Here is a 19,540-nt window from a genome sequence, read left to right on the forward strand (position 1 = left end):
GGCACGACAGGAACCACTGAAGTCTGCTGAACTCTGCTGAGTGTCAATGTGGCAGCCAGGATTATACCCTCCCTCTTTTGGCTCCAAAATACAAACCCACTTGACACTGCAGCCCAAAGTTTTGTTTGTGTGAGTCTAAGTGTGAGTAGGTGTGTAAGAATGCACATTTGTGTGTCTCAATACGTGTGTGCGTCTGTGTGTGTGTGTGTGTTCATGCATCTTCGAGGCCCTGTGTGCATGTGGCTTTCTCAGAGTTGTTCAGTAAGCCAGGCCACTGACGTGGATTTGTGGCTTAACAGCAGAGGAGTTTATCACAGATAATTACTTAAGAATGTGCTGGAAAAGGAACAAACCACGGACAGTCTGGGCTGGCAGATGCTGAGCCTCGGCCTACACATTGCCCTGTGCTCCCTGCACTCCAGCCTCACACACTCCAGCCCCCACCGGGCCTCTCTAAGCTTGAAAGGGCAGCAGAGAAAACACTGAAACACTGGAGAGCCCAAATCAGCTTCTCTTTTATAGCTCACCCTACAGCCCCCTTACTTCTCTTTCATCCACCGTACTTTTCACACATTTAACACAGGAAAAGTGAAAATCTTTTATTTATTTTCGGTCTCTTTTTTCACATTAGTTACTTTAAATATACTTAAATTATATTAGATTCATAATCACATAAATATGTAGATAATATGGAATTATCAGTTACAAACATTAATGAATAATAAAAAAAATGTAAAAATATTGATATAATTTATATTCAACACAGTGAAAAGCTTGAAAAGTCTGAAAGTATGTATTTTGCTGTTTAGAATCAGAATCAGAAATACTTTATATATTGCTGAAGGAAGACAATGTGATATTTTTTGTCAACTGGTACTGCTGAATGAGTGGACTGTGATGCCAGTGAAACATGAACAGTGGTGTGACAGATAGGAAACAAATTATATAGGGATTTTGGGGATGGTGAGCATAAACCTACATGGTGTGAGGAATATGATATGACAGCAAAATCTTTTTACAGGTATGCACTGCAGAGAGTCATCTTAAAGTGTTGACATGTCTGCTCAGTTGCTGGAGTAATAAAACACTCTTCCCCAGCAACCAGAAACGGTTGCCAACACTACAGTAGAGAAAGAAAGAGGTGCAATACTACGGTAAACACATGATTGAATGATCACCAAGGTTACCAAGGTTATCAAAAGCATGAGATAAATTCAGTTTTGTTAGAGGCACACTTACTCATACATAAACACTACTACCACCACCACTAATTTCACTCCCAGGGATGTGTTCACTACAGCAGCAGGTATAGGAAGCAGTTGTGGGTTTAATGGTTTATTCTGTATTATGAAGGAAACCAAGAGCCCAGGGACCATTGAGATGCCTTTTGCCAGGTTCATTCTCTTCTACTCCACCATTAGATGGAAATTATTTTTGATCACTATAGCAGCCCCTGAATCCAATGACTGACCCCAAGGTGAACATGGTACTATATAGCCCTATTGCAGATTCATTCAGCCATTCATCCACTCTAGACATCATTACTTCCATATTTTACAGGTGTCCAAAGTGATATAGCTATACTGTATGTGTGTGTGTGTGTGTGTGTGTGTGTGTGTGTGTGTGTGTGTGTGTGTGTGTGTGTGTGTGCGTGTGAGAGAGAGCGAGAGAGGGAGCGAGAAAACGCAAGATTGTTAGGCAAAGGGAAAAAGAGCGTAACATAAGCTGTAAAATGAGGCACATATCTCAAAACTGGAATTTGTTATCCTTTCAATTCATATTGTCCTTATATTCATTTGCATGGTTGAGTGCAATAAAAAACAACACTACATGCATGGTTGCAGGGTTGCATGCTTTTTTGTGTTACTATTTATTACATGTACAGCCACTTTGTTTCAGTATCAATTGACCCTGGTCCCATTTTATAGTGTTCATTGCAACAGAAGTTATTTTCCTTTTTCCAAAGAAGATCCAGTAATTCTGTCTTCTAGAGTCAAAAAAAAAATAAAATAATAATAATTTTTAAAAAAATGACGTACCCTGGGACACTCCGCCCCTGAATGATGAGGCAACATCACGTTTTTTAACTTTAATAAATTACTCCCAAAAATACAGTTATGACAAATTGACAGTTGAGAATTATTGGAGGCTAAAATGCAGTGTATAGTACAAAATGGTCACTTTTAACACATGTTATGGAGGTTGCCTTCAGTATAAGTGTGTGTTTATGTGGGGTGAGAGGGGGCAGGTCTCTGTTGCAGATGGTGTGGTGTATGTGCTGGTGTAGTGAATTGGAAATGGAAGTTTATAAGGTCACTGGCAAAAAGCTCTCCTCTGCCCTCTTTAGATAATGAAAACAGCAAAGCGGGAACTAAAATCTGACCACTGCAAAACTGAAACCGCACTGAGGTAGGAAGATGAATAAATAACTGTGTGCACCAGCCCACTGAATTCTGGGTATCAATGCCTTTTCAATTGTAATCATCAAGGTCAAAAGGCACTTTCTGCAACCACAGAAATAAATAAAACAGGTTGGCAGCAAATTAAATAGAAAGGGGAACAAAGCCATGCCTCCAGCTAGTAACAAGGGTAGAAAATCTCACATGAAAGCTAATTTCAGATAACATCAAGCTTTGCCATTTGACTAATTGGAATACACTTCACTCTTCATACAGAAATGCCATTAGCACGTAAACGTTTGCGTGAACATTTTTTGTTGTGTAAAGCATTATTTTACCCTTCCATGACAGCATCCAAAAGCGGTCGATGGTGAAAATGGTAGATTAATCCAATTGTTTGTTATAATTACAATACCTTAAAATTGTATTGTAATTTGCAAATATTGTAACAGTTTTATTTTCTTGTGCTGTGACTGCCCTTTGTCTATTAAAAGCCCAAATGCCATCCCTAATCCATTACAACAATAGCAATAGTTTCCAAAATTATGTCCATGGTCCGTCTATCTTTATTTCCCTTCACCTATTTTTAAACAGTATGCTTGAGCAGACAGAGTAACATACACAAGTATGTTAGAGTATGCAACTTTATGTTTATCATGCACCTTTATGACTGACAAGTATGGCTGGCTATTGTCTAATGCTGTACTTAAGAGTATGTGTAGAGTTTATTTATCTGTAATTATCTGTTCTGGTATCATGGGTTGTTGACATTATTCCCCTTTATGACATTTTGGTAGGAGTTTTTTAATGTTAAAAGGACAGGTTCAGTATTTTTCAATTCAGACTGTAATATGTGTTCATTTAGGACTACCCATAATACAAAGACTCAAAGTTTTGAGAAAGTAATGACTCTGCTCCAATGTATCACTGTAAACACAGTTTAAAAGGGCAATAAGTCAATTGCTCACACAAAACCGTGGTCTCAAAACTGACTGCACAGAAGATTTCCATGGACATTTATAAGACACCTTAAGAGCAACAAAATACTCCAACAGGGTAAACTGGGCTTACAGTAAAGTTTTAGACTCACTAACTCAAGCAGACAAACAGCACATGCACAGTCAGAAACTTGCTGACAACATTAAGGCAAAAAAACCAACCTAGCTATAATACAACACTCTTTGAAGTAACAGGGTCATTCTGCAACACAGGAGCCAGTGCTCACTCCATTCAAAAGGGAACTGCTGTTATGAATACCTAAATATCTAGTCTATGAGAAGATAAATAAAATAATTTTCTCTAGGACAACATGGTAATTCATTTTGCACAACTTCCCATTTTTAGTGCAGATGTAGCTTAAAGAAATACAATCAATAAAATTTCACAACAAAGCTTGGTTTATAACACCCCTTTTACTGATAGAATATTCTTATTCTTAGTTATTCTTAGTTTTTCTTTCCAAAGAAGTAGATCAGGGAACTTTATAAACTTGTGATTGTGTGATACTCAGTAGTGTCAGCCGCAGCTCAAGGTTATTGTCTCCACCTGTTTCTAGTGCCCCTGATTCTGCTCTCTTGCCACATGACAGGATTTTGGGTCAGTTCTGACAAACCATACAGTATATATATATTCTTTTTGTTCAAGGAGCCGGTGCAGTTTCTCGACAAATATAAAAGGGTGAGAACAGTTTATTACTATTTATAAGCCTCCTTCTGAGAGCAAAGCAAGCACATAGAAGAAAGAGTAATGATATGCTTTAGGTCAATATTTTACACAATGATGCATTTTGGGAGGCACACCTCTGCAGGGCATGTGTGAAACAATGGGTGTCATAACTGCCCTGTGCAGCTTATTAATCTTCCCTCGCCCTCTAATCAATCTGTTTCTCCCCTTGCAAACACTGGTTACATTCCTGCGTTAAACGAGAGACCATCTTTCACTGTGGCACAAAAGGGTGGCTCCAGGATGGTGATGTCTCTCTTACACGAGGCAGCCAGGAGTAACAGCACAAAACGACTTCCTCAGGATGTTTTTAAAATCAATGACAGCAAGATTAAGCAGGGAAAATGTTACTGAGAGCTGATGTGTTGTCAAGCCTGTGTAGTAAGGATTCAGAGGACAAATTCTTCTTTCTATGGCTGATTCAACTGTATGAATCAACTAGGATAAGAGAAGTCATTATTTACATTTTCTGAATGATTACATATTAACTACCTGAATAATAGTTTTCAATGACAAAACAAAGTCAGACAGATGTCCAAAGTTGTGACACCATGGTATGTTTTGTCATTATCAAATCTAGGCAGGATTTTATTAGACATGTCCAGTGAAACAAATGGTGCCATGCTTACAACTGGGAGCCATTTGAGAGGTATGTTGTGAAGTCATACTGTAGTGCTCAGTTAAAATTATTCTGTAGATGACAGCAAGGGGAAGTATCCACCATTCTTGTTATTCCCCATTGTACAGTCATACTGCAGCAATTATTCAAAATCTTTGATTATCGTCAGAGAGGCGATGCAATCATGGCTGAAAATCAATTTCAGGGACATCAGGAAAAATCAAAAAGCTAGCACAGTGCCAGCAGGGCCAAGGGCTGGTGCAAGAGAAGAGAAGGGATTTTTTTTTCTCATCATCGTTTCGGTTTTCCCTTTGCTAAGGGTAATCAGCCAGCAGCACCAGAGAGCTTGCTGTTAGACAGAGCCAGATCCTGATCCTGTTCAGAGCTGCTAGTGATGTAGAGCCAGGTAGCATCCAATTAGCGCTTAGTGTAACTTAATGCAAAGTGCTGGCAGTCATCTCACCGAAACCAACTAGTTGTCATAGAATTTCCACGCTTCTGCTGTCAAATTCATGAACATTTGCTGATTTGCTTTGCCTTCTCAAGGCACCATGAAGTTGAAATGAGACATTTCCATCAATGCTGCGCCGTGTATGGCCATTTTCTGCTAAAACAGATTGGCCTGATTACTGATGAGACAGCAGGCACGTCAGTGGCGGCTGCTTGATGCTTATTGACAACTGTGTTGCTTTAGAACCACATTTACTCTTTTTACATATAGAGCAATTTGTAATGGCACAGGTTCCAAAGCTCTGTAATGGATGTAAATCCAATGAAAAAATTCATCATTCATGATAAACCAGGAGCATATAGCATTTTTAGTAAACAAAGCTGGATGTTAAATTTCACACTTTTCTTTATGTTTAATCAAGGCGTGCCTCTTAATATTCAATCAGTCTGGACTTGTCCAGATGCTAGACTCATCTCGTACAGCTGAGAGCAGATCAAGTCTGATAATTACATATTTAAAGACAGCATAAAAAGGCAACCCCACCCTATGCTGTCTTATTTATAGCAGACTGATCTGGTAGATAAGACACTAAATGATATGCTAGAGACATCAAAAATGGGTAATATCTATTTGTCCCCATTTCACGTATTTCAGCCCCCTCCATCTTTATTTGCAATCTTTTTTTCTTTCCTCTCCCGGAGTGTAGACAGCTGCGAGGAGCATTTCCACAGACTGTGGTCTCTGGCAGAAGGCAGACAATTGAGTTTTGGAAGTGGCATGGAACGAGACAAAGGGAGCATGAGGTGGCTTCCTCCCTCTGTCTTCCCTGTCAGGGCTCCATGGGCGGACTGCCCACTCTTTCATAACAGCATTAGCAGAGACTACGCGGCAAAACTGTGGAAAATCCACTCCACCATGTTTCCTCATCAGCGATGTCTTCTCTCCGACCTCCATCTCAGTTTCAGTGACTCACATGAATATGGAAGATGAATATGGGCCAACTTCTGAGGTTACGCCAAATTCAACAAGAGACAGGCTTGTCAACCATGAAATCGTCTTTACAGAGGGAGTATGGACAAATTTGGATTGGTTGGAGGCACTTTCATCCCTGGGAAATTCCCTGACCTTTATTTTATGTTCTAGGCCATAAAGATCAGGTAAAATGCTATCATAACAACCGGTATAGAGGAAAATGGTGGTCTATTATCATCCATAATTCCTCTCTGGACATCTATCATCATTCACCCTCTATTCAGGCTACCCAGCGGTCATCACAGGACACCCCCATAGTTTTGTAATCTGTAGCTTTCCTTTCTGCCCTTTCTTGGTAATACCTCCTGTGACACACTTGGCTCAGCACTAGCACACACACACACACACACACACACACACACACACACACACACACTGCTGTTTGACCTCTGAGGTTCAGTGAGAGCATTAAATACCAATTAGGGTTGGGACAGGGCAAGCTGAGTCTGAGGTTGTAGCAGGGCCTAGAGGAGGCCTGTGGGAAGCAACTTATTGGTCCCTGGACATAAGAGAGTGTGTGTGTGTGTGTGTGTGTGTCAGACTGCGTTTGTGCAGGATAAGGACATCAATAGCATAGACAATCTCCCTATAGGCATACTCCTACTGTATACACACCTGCACAAAAACCACATCTGGATATTTTATTTAATGTAATATTCATGTTCCCTCTTGTACATCTCTCTGAGAAGCCTGGTTTTTGCTTCTTCTATTACATCATAGCATAGGATTGAAAAGGATTGTTTCTGCTTGAAATTACATTCTTTCAAGCAGAAACAATCGAGTACAATTTGCTGTTATCATATACTGTAGATGTTTAGACAGTGTGTCTTAATAAATAGCCTAACACCTGCACTGTAAGACTTCAATAGCTATGTGGCTGGAATTGAAGAGGTACAATAGGAGGTCTGATGTAGTTTATTTGGCTCAGTTTAAGGAAGCTTTTTATCTTTTGCACCATGACAAATTCAAGTTCAGCATTTTCAACATGGCAGCAAATGGTCATCATTTAAATTAAGACTAATTTGGTCTGGGGTGCAACTAGAAACCCACAACAAAATGCACAGTATATGTGACATACGGATTTTAAGTCCAGTCCCTGGAAAAAAACATTCCTTCTTTAATGTTGGGTATATTCATTACTCTCCACTGTGTTCATTGCTAAATTTAATCAAAGATGTCTATGATGGGTTTCTCTCTTTTCTTTTGTTCTACATGATAACTTTCATTTTGGTCACATGGGTGTATGCTGTTATAACTGAGTTTTATGTTCAAAATAAAACAGCAATATAGGAGAAAGAATATTAGCAAATGCTCTGAAGGCAGCCCTCTGAGAAATATCCGTTTTCAGCAGAGAATCTTAAGACTGTGTGTGATGATCTGCTGTGGTTATCTGGTGGTTTCAGAGTCATGCCCTTTACTGTCCCTCTGCTATTTACCCACCAGACACACACAGCTTGATAAATGTTTTGTCTGACCTTCTAAATTTGTTTTCCTTCCTCTTAACTGTGATTTTATTTCCCTTGGACAGGCCAGACAGTGTGTGTGTGTGTGTGTGTGTGTGTGTGTGTGTGAGAGAGAGAGTGAGTGTGTCTGCTTATTTGTCTGTTTGCTATGAAAAACAAGGTCTATATCAAGAAAGATAAAATCTATTCTTTCCTTATTGCAAATTACTTCCATCCGTTCCTCATTTCAATAAACAAACCACTGTACAAGCAAAGGAATTGAAACTACTACTAATAGCAGTGCTCTAACAGCCGCTGACCATCTATCTAGTGTGTGTCTACTTCAGTCTGGAAAGGGTTAAAGTCGCCACAGGCCAGAGCAGAGTCAACATCGGCCACGGCTTGGCTGGCCTACCCTGCCAGATCAATATCTGCAAATAATAAATTAGCTCCCCAGAGGGGTCGCACTGAACCTTCAGCAACACTGCCCTGGAAAAGTCCACAATTGGTGTGTGCGAGACTCAATAAGCCAGGTGAATGACTGTGCAGGGGCACATCTTTAGCACTCCATAATAGAAAATTAATGGTGCTCAAATCAGTGCTGAGGGCACCCTGAGGGTTACCTAATAGGCCTAGTTAGAACTGTCATCCCTCCCAGAGTCGCCTAAAATATCACATGCAAACACAGGGAGCCAAGAAGAGAGGGAGGAATGAAAGGGGGAGAGATATATGTGTGCATGCAAGCCTTTGTGTGTGTGGGTGGGTGGGTCAACTGGGGGTCAGGGTCATTTGGGAGTGAGGGGATCAGAAATAAGGACAGGTAACAAGGATTACCACCTTTGGTTACTTTAGTGAGAACATTATGGATGTGTTATTTTGCATTTGGAAGAGTGAAACTAAGGCTGTCAGAACAAACTTAAATATCAAAATTTCAGTAAAATAAACACACCACCACTGAATATATTTTAATTTTTTTTACTGAATGCATCACTGTCTCTTAATGCTATGACTCTTTATCACTCTTTGCATTAGCTTGCTAGCACACCTGTTTGTGAGTGTTTTAAAGGCCAAGCCTGACAAGTACATTTCCACTCCTCCTAATTCCTATGTCAAGCCATATTTTAATATTTTTCAATTCCCTTTAGGAAAAGACAAAACTCAGCTCACAGCTGTGAAGAAACACTAAAACGTTACTATATGTTTAGAATGCATTTTCCTGTCCTGCTTGTTCATTAATATTTTGCATTATTTAATTTAGTATTTTTACTACCAGTATTTAGTATTTTACTGGTGGTCAAATGTAAGTCTGACGTTAGTTATTTCAGTCAATGTATTGCCGAACTTAATTTTAAGGAATAATTCACAGTCCTATGCACACAAACATATCCATCTCCATTATGATGGCTGTAATACAGTTTCCTATTAGGAATAAACTATAGATAATGATTTACTGATTTTCTCAACACCTAATCTGACCAGATTTTAAAAACATCAGCGCATTATAGTTTCTACTGTTTATTGTTCATACTTATTATCCTCAGTTTTAATGACAAGTTGTAGGTCACATGGGCTAAATACTTTTCATAGGGTCGCTCACCTTAGTTGGAAAAAAAATATTCAGAGAATTTGTGACTGGAAGTAATGAGAAAAAATAGTGGAACAAAATATCATTAGTAACACAGACACATTTATGCAGCTAAATAAAAACAGAAGTAGTTGCAAGTAAAAAGTCATTTAAAGTTTGTGGAGGAAAAAAAGCAAATCTTGGTAATACTAAGTAGATGATCAAATACGATGCTGAAATATTTAAGTATATCATGTTGGCTGTGTTCAAGCATAAAGTTGTCCAATCCAGAGGGCTGTTTAAAAGCAGATCTATATGCCCAACAGCCTAGTAATGAGCCTTAAAAGCACATCTGATCACTTATTCCAGCTGGTTTATTCCCCTTCTCCGCAAACACAACTATTGGATTCAATAAACATACTTCATATTGATCCTGAGCCACCCAGCAGCACATGCAGCTCTTTTACCCACTCTCAACAAGATTTATTACAACTTTGCATGCCGAGCAGAAATGAAGAGACACGCAAACACAAGCATGTGCACACTCATGCAAACAAATGCACCCACACACACACATACAGAAAAGGTAAAGTTTAAATACCCAATGATTTCTCGTCAACATACTCCACACACATGCACACAACCCTTCGATCTTTTCCCTGACCCTAATTTGCCTATGCATTAATATCAGGGAGGTTGGGATGTGTGGGGAGGGGTTTGCCTCCTCATCTCTCCTCCTATTCCCCTCAGGTCTGACTTCGGCAAACTGTCTGCTGCATTGACACTGAACTTACCCACATGCCGCCACACTGCCGTCCTCCAGTGCAAACAGAGTGTGTCGCTCACCGCAGGCCACTTGAGATATTCTCAGAGATGATGGAAGATTCTGGAACAAACGTGGTGCCAGCTGGAAAAAAATAAAGTTCCCAGTGAGGTGAAGAAACACACTGTATCTCTAAGTTGGTATACTCCATCAGCCTGGCAAACATCCCAAAGACAGGCACAGCTACAGTAGATCCTCTCTGTGTAGATGAAGACAGAACAACATGAACAACAGAGGGAACAAGAAAGAAACAGCATACTCCTTTATGGCGCTGAGCTGTGTAGATCTGATGTTTTTAAGTCCCTGTGTGTATGTCTGTCTGTTTGTGTGTGTTCATGCCAGTGCCACAAAGAAAAAATGGAAACAGCCTATGAGAAGAAAAGAAAGCCTGGTTCCTCATCATGCGCTTGTTAGCTTGTCCAATCTATGGCAATCAGCACAGTCCCAGGGGTTGAAAGACACGAGATGCTGGGGAAAGGCAAGCCGAGGCTGAGGAAAAGATCAATACTGCACTGTGAAACAAGAAGTGTGGGCTATTTACTCTTCATTGATCTGATGATGCTGGAGAAACACCTCACTCTGCTATTAAATTGAGGGTATAAGTCTACTGTGGAAGGCTTTTTTTCTTCCTCTCTCTTTTTCTCTCTCTCTTTCTTCACCCCAAGGTCAAGAAAAAGCTAAAAACATCCACAAACAAACAAAAATGGATTGCTTGGGCCAGGGAAAGTAATTAATCTGCATTAAAATGCCAAGGGAACAGGCACTGACTACCCATCTTTAGTGAGGTTTTGCTCAGAGCGACAAGAGACCCAGCATAGGATGGACTACTAGAGGACACAGTGATACATATAAATAGACTGCTAGCAGGGTTCCAGCAGGGCTTCACTGGAGCTACTTACTACTGGAGCCTAGATTTTCCACCTGTGCAAAACAGTAAAGGATAAAAAAAACTACTGTGTTAAGGTAGAATATGAGACTACTGTGCTGGAAAAAGGTCTTCACAACCACAGTGACCTAAAGTTGAAGGGTCATCACTGAACCACAGCACATTCAAACAATGTGTTAGTGAAGTAACTTTCTAACATGTCAACATCATATTCTATGTAATGCTAGAAAGCTATTAAAGGTGTTTTTCAGTCAGTGTGACAAGGCCTATTAATGTGTTTCAGATATTCAGATGTGTTTGAATTTTGACTTTTTTTCCCTGTGAAAAGGAAATGATCAACCACATGAAGATACAGCATGAAATCACTGTAGTTTCACACGCAGTTTGATCTAGTACTGGAGTTCATCACAGAGTTGGTGCTGAAAGGAAGGCGCACCTTATGATGCTGCAATGAGAGCTCCATAGAAAAGAAAAAAAAGATTGTGCAAAGAGACAAAGTCAGTGGCTGACAAGTTTTTTTTGTATTCACAGAAACCAAAAATGTTTTATTTTACTGACTTTCCAGAGAAATTTCCAGGAAATGTGGGATTGGTTGTAAAAGAAAAAAATGTTGATGTCCCTGATTATCAAATTTTGTTTTATATTGTGAAAAAGTTGTGATACTGTGTTATATAAAGTACATAAAAACAATAAAAAATAAAGAGCCCTAAAATGAATCTCTGGTTTCCCAACATGTGTCCAGTGGCAGAGCTGCTGGCATCCAGATATTTTTCATGGTGTGACAGTCTTTCCCTCAATGTCTTTCTTTTTCTGTCTTCTACTCCTCAGAGGAGTAGCCTTATTGACTGTGTGGCTGTATTACAACAAGCAGTCTCTAAGGACTCCCTGAAGACCTCTCTATCCCTACTGCCCACCCTCCTTCTCTCTCTCTCTCCGTCTCGATCTCTGTGTCTCTTTCTCTGCCTGCTCTTCAGGCTCCAGTTCAGCAGCTAATTAACCCTCTCTAATAGCGTAGATTACATTAGCTTTGAGCGGCTCGCACCCTCCACCGGACTCGCAGTGCCACACAATGAACCCAGCCTTGCTTTACAAATCTCCCCCTTCACAAAAGCACAATTATGAATTCAAACAACTTCTTATCCACACTCACTCATCCAGGGACAGAAGCCCTCCTCTGCATCAACCCCACTCGTCCCCTGCCGCCCTCCTCCCAGGCCTTCACGCATAGAGTAATGAGAGAACTGAAGAGAGGAGACCACACAACAAGATGGCCATGAGGGGGAGAGGGATATCAAGGGGGGAGGAAGGGACCCCTACTGGGTAAATCAGAGAGGTCACTATAGGTGTTTCATTGGGTGAGCCTACAGAAGCCCAATGATAACCCTCCATCTTAACATTCCTATTCAGAGCAGAATGGAATCTTAATTACTGTGGGCGGATAGAACGAGAGGGGGAATACCAGGACCAAATGGAGGCTTGTGCTGTAAGTGGTCAAAGAGAGGGAATTAGACAGTAGAATGAATGACTTAAGCCAGCGTAAGCTGTTTTCTACACATTGACAAAATGGCCGGGGAACTCAAAAGCTTAATGAAGACTTAAATATGTTTTTTTTATAAAGTTGCAGATTGTGATGTATCAGACTGCTTGATCATTGAGTCCAATCAATCAGCCAAGACACATCATGCCTAAAAATACACTTCTCTTGGGATAGGAGACTATCACAAAGTATTCAGCACCCTGCTTTACGAATATAAAAAGGTATTGTGGTTGGTTAGTCATCTTTGATGCAATGGAGCTGAGCTGTATAACACTGCCGCCGCCATTAAACTGCAGGAGTCCAACCACACTGTGAGAGTGTTCAAACCAGTACCTAGGAGAAGAGGAAAGAACATTGAATCAATGAGAAAAATATTTTTTTTTGAATTTGAGGTTTTTTTTCTTTCTCTTACAGCACTTTGTGGTGTTTTATAAATGATAATGAGATGAGATATGGTTGTGGTAAAAAAAAAAGTGAAAAAAAAAGATGTAAAGAGAGAGAAAGAAATGAATGTAATCTGCCCCGTCTAAATGTAAATTGGTACATTTGTAGTGAAAGGACATTCTCATGTTTCTTTGTCCGAACAAGTAATTTTCCCTCCGTCCCTCTTCTGTAAGGCTTGCCATAGCAGCATTTTCTGCAGCACAGAGAACTCTCCTTTCTATTTCAATAGGACAGCTCATTTGCTAGACTCCTAGCCCAAACTGCTGACTGGGTTTTTCAAGGCTGTGTACTTTGTGTGCGTGTGTGGACTAGCGTGCATGTGCACAAGCTTGTGCTAAAAAAGAGAATAGGGTGAGAAAGGCATTAAAGGAGGATAGGCAAAATGGAGGGAAAGAGTGGGAGAGAGAACACATTGTATCATTAAGGTACTCAGAGATCATTAGATATATAAGGGCACTGCTATGCAAGGTCAGGGCTGCTGTGTTTTTCTAGGTCGGCAGAGGAGCAGTAAAACCAGTCTAATCAGCCGCTTCTCTCTCCTCTCATCTCTCCCCCGTATCGCTCCCTTCCCCTTCCATCTAGAGGTAGTATGGATTACGGCCCAGTTTATCCATGCCCCTGTATGTATTTACTAACATCATCAAGGCTTATGAGCCAAGGACACAGTAAACCACACAAAAGGCACAGAAAGGCTTTGAGCTAGATATTGGTTGATAAGTTGTTGGCTCCCTGTCTCGCTCCCAGGATGTGCAAGCCTGCCTTAACAGGTGCAGCACACTGCCAGACTATCCAGTATTTTTCATTAAGGCCATCCTTTAAAGTGGAGTTTAGCCCCTATAAAGTGTGTGTATGTGTCTGTGTGTCCTAAACACCAACACATGTAAGTTACACATTTTTTTCCAGCTACAGGGGAAGGACATGGATTTTATTGAGAGGTAAATCCACTTTGTATAAAAGTAAGTGACCAACTCTCCTTCCAGACACCCAGACTAGAGCTGGAGATTGAAACTCAGTGGTTTTCTGATATCAACATAAATGTGCCTGTTGCACCAAGTATTGAAATCTGTCAAGCTGACTCTCAATGTCTGGTTGGCTTCATGTTCTTGTTTACTTAATCTTCAATCAGATAGTCCCGAATTTTAATCAAAATGTTTGCTTGTATGGCTGTTTTTAGACAGTATTTAATGTTTGAGAACTTCTTTTCTAAGTAAGTTATCAAAAAGAAGTGTCTTGAACTGAAACTCAGGTAATATATCAGTATTAATATCAAAACATTTCAACTAATACCTAGTCCTAACCCAGATGTGTAAAAACACACGCTCCACCCCTTCACTCCTCTTGTGACTGAGGTCCTTACAAGTCCACCATTTGTAGGACAAAATGCTGCTGGCCTTGGATGTCAGGGAGGCGATGCCGTTGGTAATGTGGCATGTTCATCAAGATAATGATGGATAGCCTTAAAATGGACCCTCAGCTTTATAGAGATGAATGTCTTGCTTGGCTTCTTACTCAGCACTTTGGCCTTTCCCCCACTCAAACACCCTCACCCAGCCGAAGATGGAGATTAGCAAAGCCTGTCTGGAAAATGGACCCAACTAAAATCTATCAATCAAACTTGCTCCAGGCCGATCAAGAGAGGAAAACACATCCAAAAAGCATCACCACACACTATTTTCCAATGTGAATTTTTAGTGTTAAGTAATTAGAATATCGGAATAGGTTAGTGATAGAAGTGCATTTGTGTGCTTGCATGGGATGAGATGAGAAGATGAAGGAAAGAGAGAAGGAAAAGGGTGAGAGAACCAGTGTATAAAAGAATGCCACTCTTGCTCTCGACCGTCTAATTAGGCTAATGTTTTTTTATAAGGCACTTCAAATGTCAAGGCATTGGTGGATTTAGTGTAAACTTAAATTCCATTACCTGGCAGGCATTAATTGCTAACTGAGCCCAGGGATCTTTCCCCTGGGGCCTCTATGTTTCCTCTCTGTCATCTGGCTAACTATTCTGTCTAGACTAACTTAGAGCACCATAATCCACCATGGGGATCAATAAACTGCACATAATTCAGCTCCAATAATGAGCTTTCACTTCAACACAAGCGCCAGCCCACTTCCCAAGGAACCGGCAGGGGCGTAAAATGATAATGTAATTATTAAAAGGACAGACAAAATGAGTAAGCACTTTCACACAGAGAGGGAGGGCGAGCCGGGTCTCAATTAGACACACTTAAAGCTATCATTGTTATTCGAGACAAAGCTAATCAAGGAGGAGATACAGGGGCATCCATTTCAGCAGGTAATGGAATGACGCTCGCTGGCTCTCCCATTTCCCTAGGCTCATGATGTTAGAAAGGCCACCCTGCAGTCACACGTGAGTGGGCACTCTTTAATGGAGTGCAATGGATGTGGTTTCATCCACCAATCAGAGATAATCAGAGGAGGGGACATGGAATGGAGAAGTTTAAGATTCAGACACCCTAATAGCAACACAAGTGTGAGGGATTATTTTACTACTACAGTTTCCATTAGCAGTTCAGGGATAGAGAAGTTATGTTTTGAATATGTTGCAGCTATATGAAATATTTAAATCTCTACAATGTCACAGCATATTATTCACGCACTATCCTGGCCATGGCATCCAAAGATAAAACTAGCAGCTGCCTTTTAGACCAGCATGTGAGATTTGGTGTTCAACAACGTAAGGTTTAACCTGGGGCCTTATCTGCTAACTACTCTTTCTCCAATTATATGCATCCTTGAACTCCAGTGAAATCAAGAGAAGCTAGTTTATTTTTTACACCCAAGTGCTCCTAATTCATCTGCAGGCTACAGGAGGTCCAGGGTGGATAAATCAAGCCTTTACGGAAGGGTTGCTCCTACTGTTTATCTGCTAGTGACATTTGCTGCACAGCCCCAACCACACCATAATTACCCCACTTATTCACTAAACAGGAATCATGCCTGGCAGGAACCCCCTGCCACAAAGGTTGCAAGACTTAAGGCTATATTCTGTCTCCAGAGTTGGCCAGGGCTTTATGAAAGGACTCCATTCATTTGAACATCAGCATGGGTTCACTTTAGCATGGTCTAACAGAAGACAGGGGACTAAACTGACTCGCCTCAATAGCCGGAACAAAGAGCATCGTGGCTGATGACGATGATGAATTTACAGCTGACTGCACATGCTTTCATAACACACGGCACACCTTGGCACACTTCGAATGTCACAGTTCCCATAGAGGACTGGCATTTGGAGTGGATTCTCCTGCCCCTGGAGCCAGCACACTAGGGGTGGACAGCTATCCATATCCCGATGAGGTAGACTGACAAAGGAAAATGACAAAAAAATAAATAAAAAGCACACGTCTCAATGCTTCTATTTACTGTTATTATTCAGCTTGTATTGTGTATTTATTGTGCAATTACTTTGTAAAAGACCGTATAATCCTGTATTAGGATATTATCCTCTTTTTTCTATCTCCGAATCTCTTCCATTTTAGATGACTTATTGCTTATATTACTCATTGTCTTGAGAACACACCCAAATTCAGCTTAACTACGGAACTGCCAATTAAAACTAGGGATAGGGTTTCTCTGTTGCTTGTTGTACAACTCTTTAGCTGCCTAGAGTTCTGCATAGTCTTATCTGTCAAAGACAGTCAGCACAGATGGATGACAAGTGACAAAGGGATATTTGGTTGAGGTTGTGCAGTAATGAGCGTCACGTGACTCCCGCATTCAAATTTCAGACTGCCTCTCCTGATCCTAAAGCTGCAATCAACACTGGGCCATCTGCAACACTGCAAATTAACATAATTGGTGTACATTACATGCTTATAGAGAGTACATTTTTTATCCACTATTCTTCACCCTTAACAAGATGAGCTGTGGAGATACTGGGAGAGCAACACTGTTGATTAGACACAGATAGTGGGAGCAGACAGCGAGACTTGTTGTCGTGGTGAAAATGGATGAACTGACAATTAGAGTTTGGTGAACGGCCAGGTGTGAGGGCCAGAGTGCAAGTAGACCAGTGTGCGTCTGACACAAGCACCTTCTCTACACCTGGAACTGGGGCTGAGGTGATCGACAGCCTGACCATCTTGTCAGACAGCTCACAGACAGAACACAGGCAACACTTAGGCCTCTTCCAGCTGCTCCACCAGAATAAATTGACCTTGATTAGAATTAATCACACTCAACCATGTGCAATTTGCAAATATCAGGGAAAATATTCAAGGAAATCTGCTTGGAAGATCGTAGTGGTGAACAAAGGGGAAAACTTGACTGAACCACTGCACCCTAGTTTTGACAATGTGCCTTGCACATGCAGCAAAAAGACAGATGTAGACATTTGGATGTGTAACTAAGAAGCCACCATTTTTATTCAGAATGCATTTCATATGTGCACTATGATAAATTGTATGAATTAGCAACAATCCCAAGTTTCAGAATTGGTCAAGAGTAAAGTTCTTGTACATCAACTGAAGTTATCTTTTAGTTGCTTATTCAGTACAATACATTACAGTCTCAATTGCCCACTTAGCCAAAGCATTGGGAAGGTTTGTGCTGACAAATTACCAGTTGCAATCCTACAGAATGCATACACATGGCGCACATGGGTGGGTAGCAACACGCAGGCAACACTTACCATATTATAGGTTTCATGAAGCTGTACGTCATGCAGTCTTAAGAAGGTGTAAGATAAAATTGTCATGATAGAGTCGTACCACTCACATTAATAGAATGTATTCAGGATGAAGAGGGGAAGAAAGTCACCATAAGTTAGCTGTCTCCTTCCCTGTGTACACCATGAAAAGATGAAGTATGCAAACTGCCTGATTTTAAACTTGTATCTAATTGTCTCACGTCATGGGTCTGGGCCAGGGCATTGTTGCTTGAAGAATAAATTGGGTAATTCAATTAAAGTGCTTTCCAAAGACACATCATAAGTGATGGAGAATGACTCTAACCCAGGCCTGAACTCCATGTCCCCCCCATCGCTCCACTTGCCTGACAAATGGATGGTGCTGTATAATTGAAACACATTGCTGCCAGCGTAGGTCAATAACATCGCTCTTTCTGCTCACCAGCACCAGATTAACAGACTCTATTTTATCTTCCCTCAGCCTGTCCCAGCTTGACAGAGCAGGAGCGTCAGCTGCTTATCCATAAAAGAGGCCCCTTATCTTGAAAATAAACAAATACATAAAATGCAACAGCCTGCTGTCTGTCCAAGCAGTTAAGGGCTACTTAGTTTAAGGCAAACATGTGGGCAGTGTTTTGTTTAACACATCCTCATATGAGATGAAGCACAGCTGTCACTTCAGAAAACCTGGCCAGACATTCTCCTCAGTTCAGAAAACATGGACAGCGTGGTTTTTCACTGACCAAATTCTAGATTTGCAGAAAAATAAATTTTTTATTCAGATTTTACAAACACAAATAATGCTGATTTTTTTATTCTTATTTGTCAGATTTGTCTCTTTTAAGTGCAACCAATTCCCAGTGAAATAACACATCAATGTGCCATCCTTAAGACCAATGTCATTCAATGTCATTCACCAATGTTTGTCTAAAAACAAGGACAAGATGTGTCTTTGGACAATGAGTAAAGTGTGATGGGACTAAATAATTAACATTTTTGATAACAATTAAAAGAGCATGACTTCTGTAGATGTATAATGCAAAGCCATCACTGTTTATGCATGATAAACATTGAGGATTAATTAGCTTAAGCACAAGTGTAATATGAAGCTAAAATGGGTGATTATATGTATTTAAGCCCAAGCATAACAAATCTAGTGGCTTAAATTAATTTGATAAACAAATGAAAAAGTAGGGTTAAGGTTCAAGGGTAAAAAAACTCCATTATCTCCCATTCCTCACTCTGTGCTTTCATGTAATTATGTTAGGTTCGACAGAGTTAATTGAATCTAGTCCATTTGTTTACAGTTTAGCCATAAGGATTGGAAGCAATAATACCTGACTTTCAACATCAGACTAAATGAACAAGTAGCCTCAAAATAAATTCTATAGGGGGTATGTGCACACAGCTTTATGTGTGTTTGTGCGGATGTTTATGTGCACTTGCATGTGCTTACTGTAGGGAGCATGCATGTGAAAACAAGTCTGTATATATTTTTGTATGGCTTGTGTTTACACACATGGAACACACACAAATTAGCCATGGACGGATATTCAATTAAGTCCTTTGTCAGGGGTCTATGCAGGGGCGGGACAGAACGCACAGTACAGTAATCCGTGATGAACAACAAGGTGGCAGCTGCATTGTCTGTCTGATGGATAGAAATTACTTGCAGGCGTGCTCGACCAACAGATTAGACCACTGTTGGGGGGTGCGATAAGATGGCAGCCAGCGGTATGGAAGGTACCTCCTCTTCCAGCTCAAACAATGGCTTTAATCCATTCCCTTCTCACAATCAGGTTGTTTGACATTACTTTTCAGCATCCCACACACTCTTTCTCTCCCTCTTTCCCCTCACTCATTCCACCTTTCATCAAGGAGAAGGCTTAAAGCAGAAGAGACTTCATCATTTCAATTAATTTGTGCATTATATTAGAAGTCCCAAAGCCAATGTCTTTGAGACTTTCACTGTA

The 19,540-nt window shown here is 40.6% G+C and overlaps 1 protein-coding gene across 2 annotated transcripts in view; it reads right to left on the reverse strand.

The window, feature by feature from the left end:
- Positions 1-19,540, reverse strand: part of LOC122876393 (E3 ubiquitin-protein ligase HERC2-like) — a 292,777-nt gene that overhangs the window by 211,732 nt on the left and 61,505 nt on the right. For both annotated transcript variants that reach the window (XR_006378068.1, XM_044196685.1), the window contains exon 5: positions 10,024-10,136. Coding sequence is in view for 1 of the 2 variants with exons in the window: in XM_044196685.1 (XP_044052620.1) it covers positions 10,024-10,136 (113 nt within the window). In the remaining variant the exon portion in view is untranslated. The remainder of the gene's footprint in view (positions 1-10,023; positions 10,137-19,540) is intronic.

Source organism: Siniperca chuatsi, linkage group LG5 (assembly GCF_020085105.1).
Source record: "Siniperca chuatsi isolate FFG_IHB_CAS linkage group LG5, ASM2008510v1, whole genome shotgun sequence".
Taxonomy (NCBI): Eukaryota; Metazoa; Chordata; class Actinopteri; order Centrarchiformes; family Sinipercidae; genus Siniperca; species Siniperca chuatsi.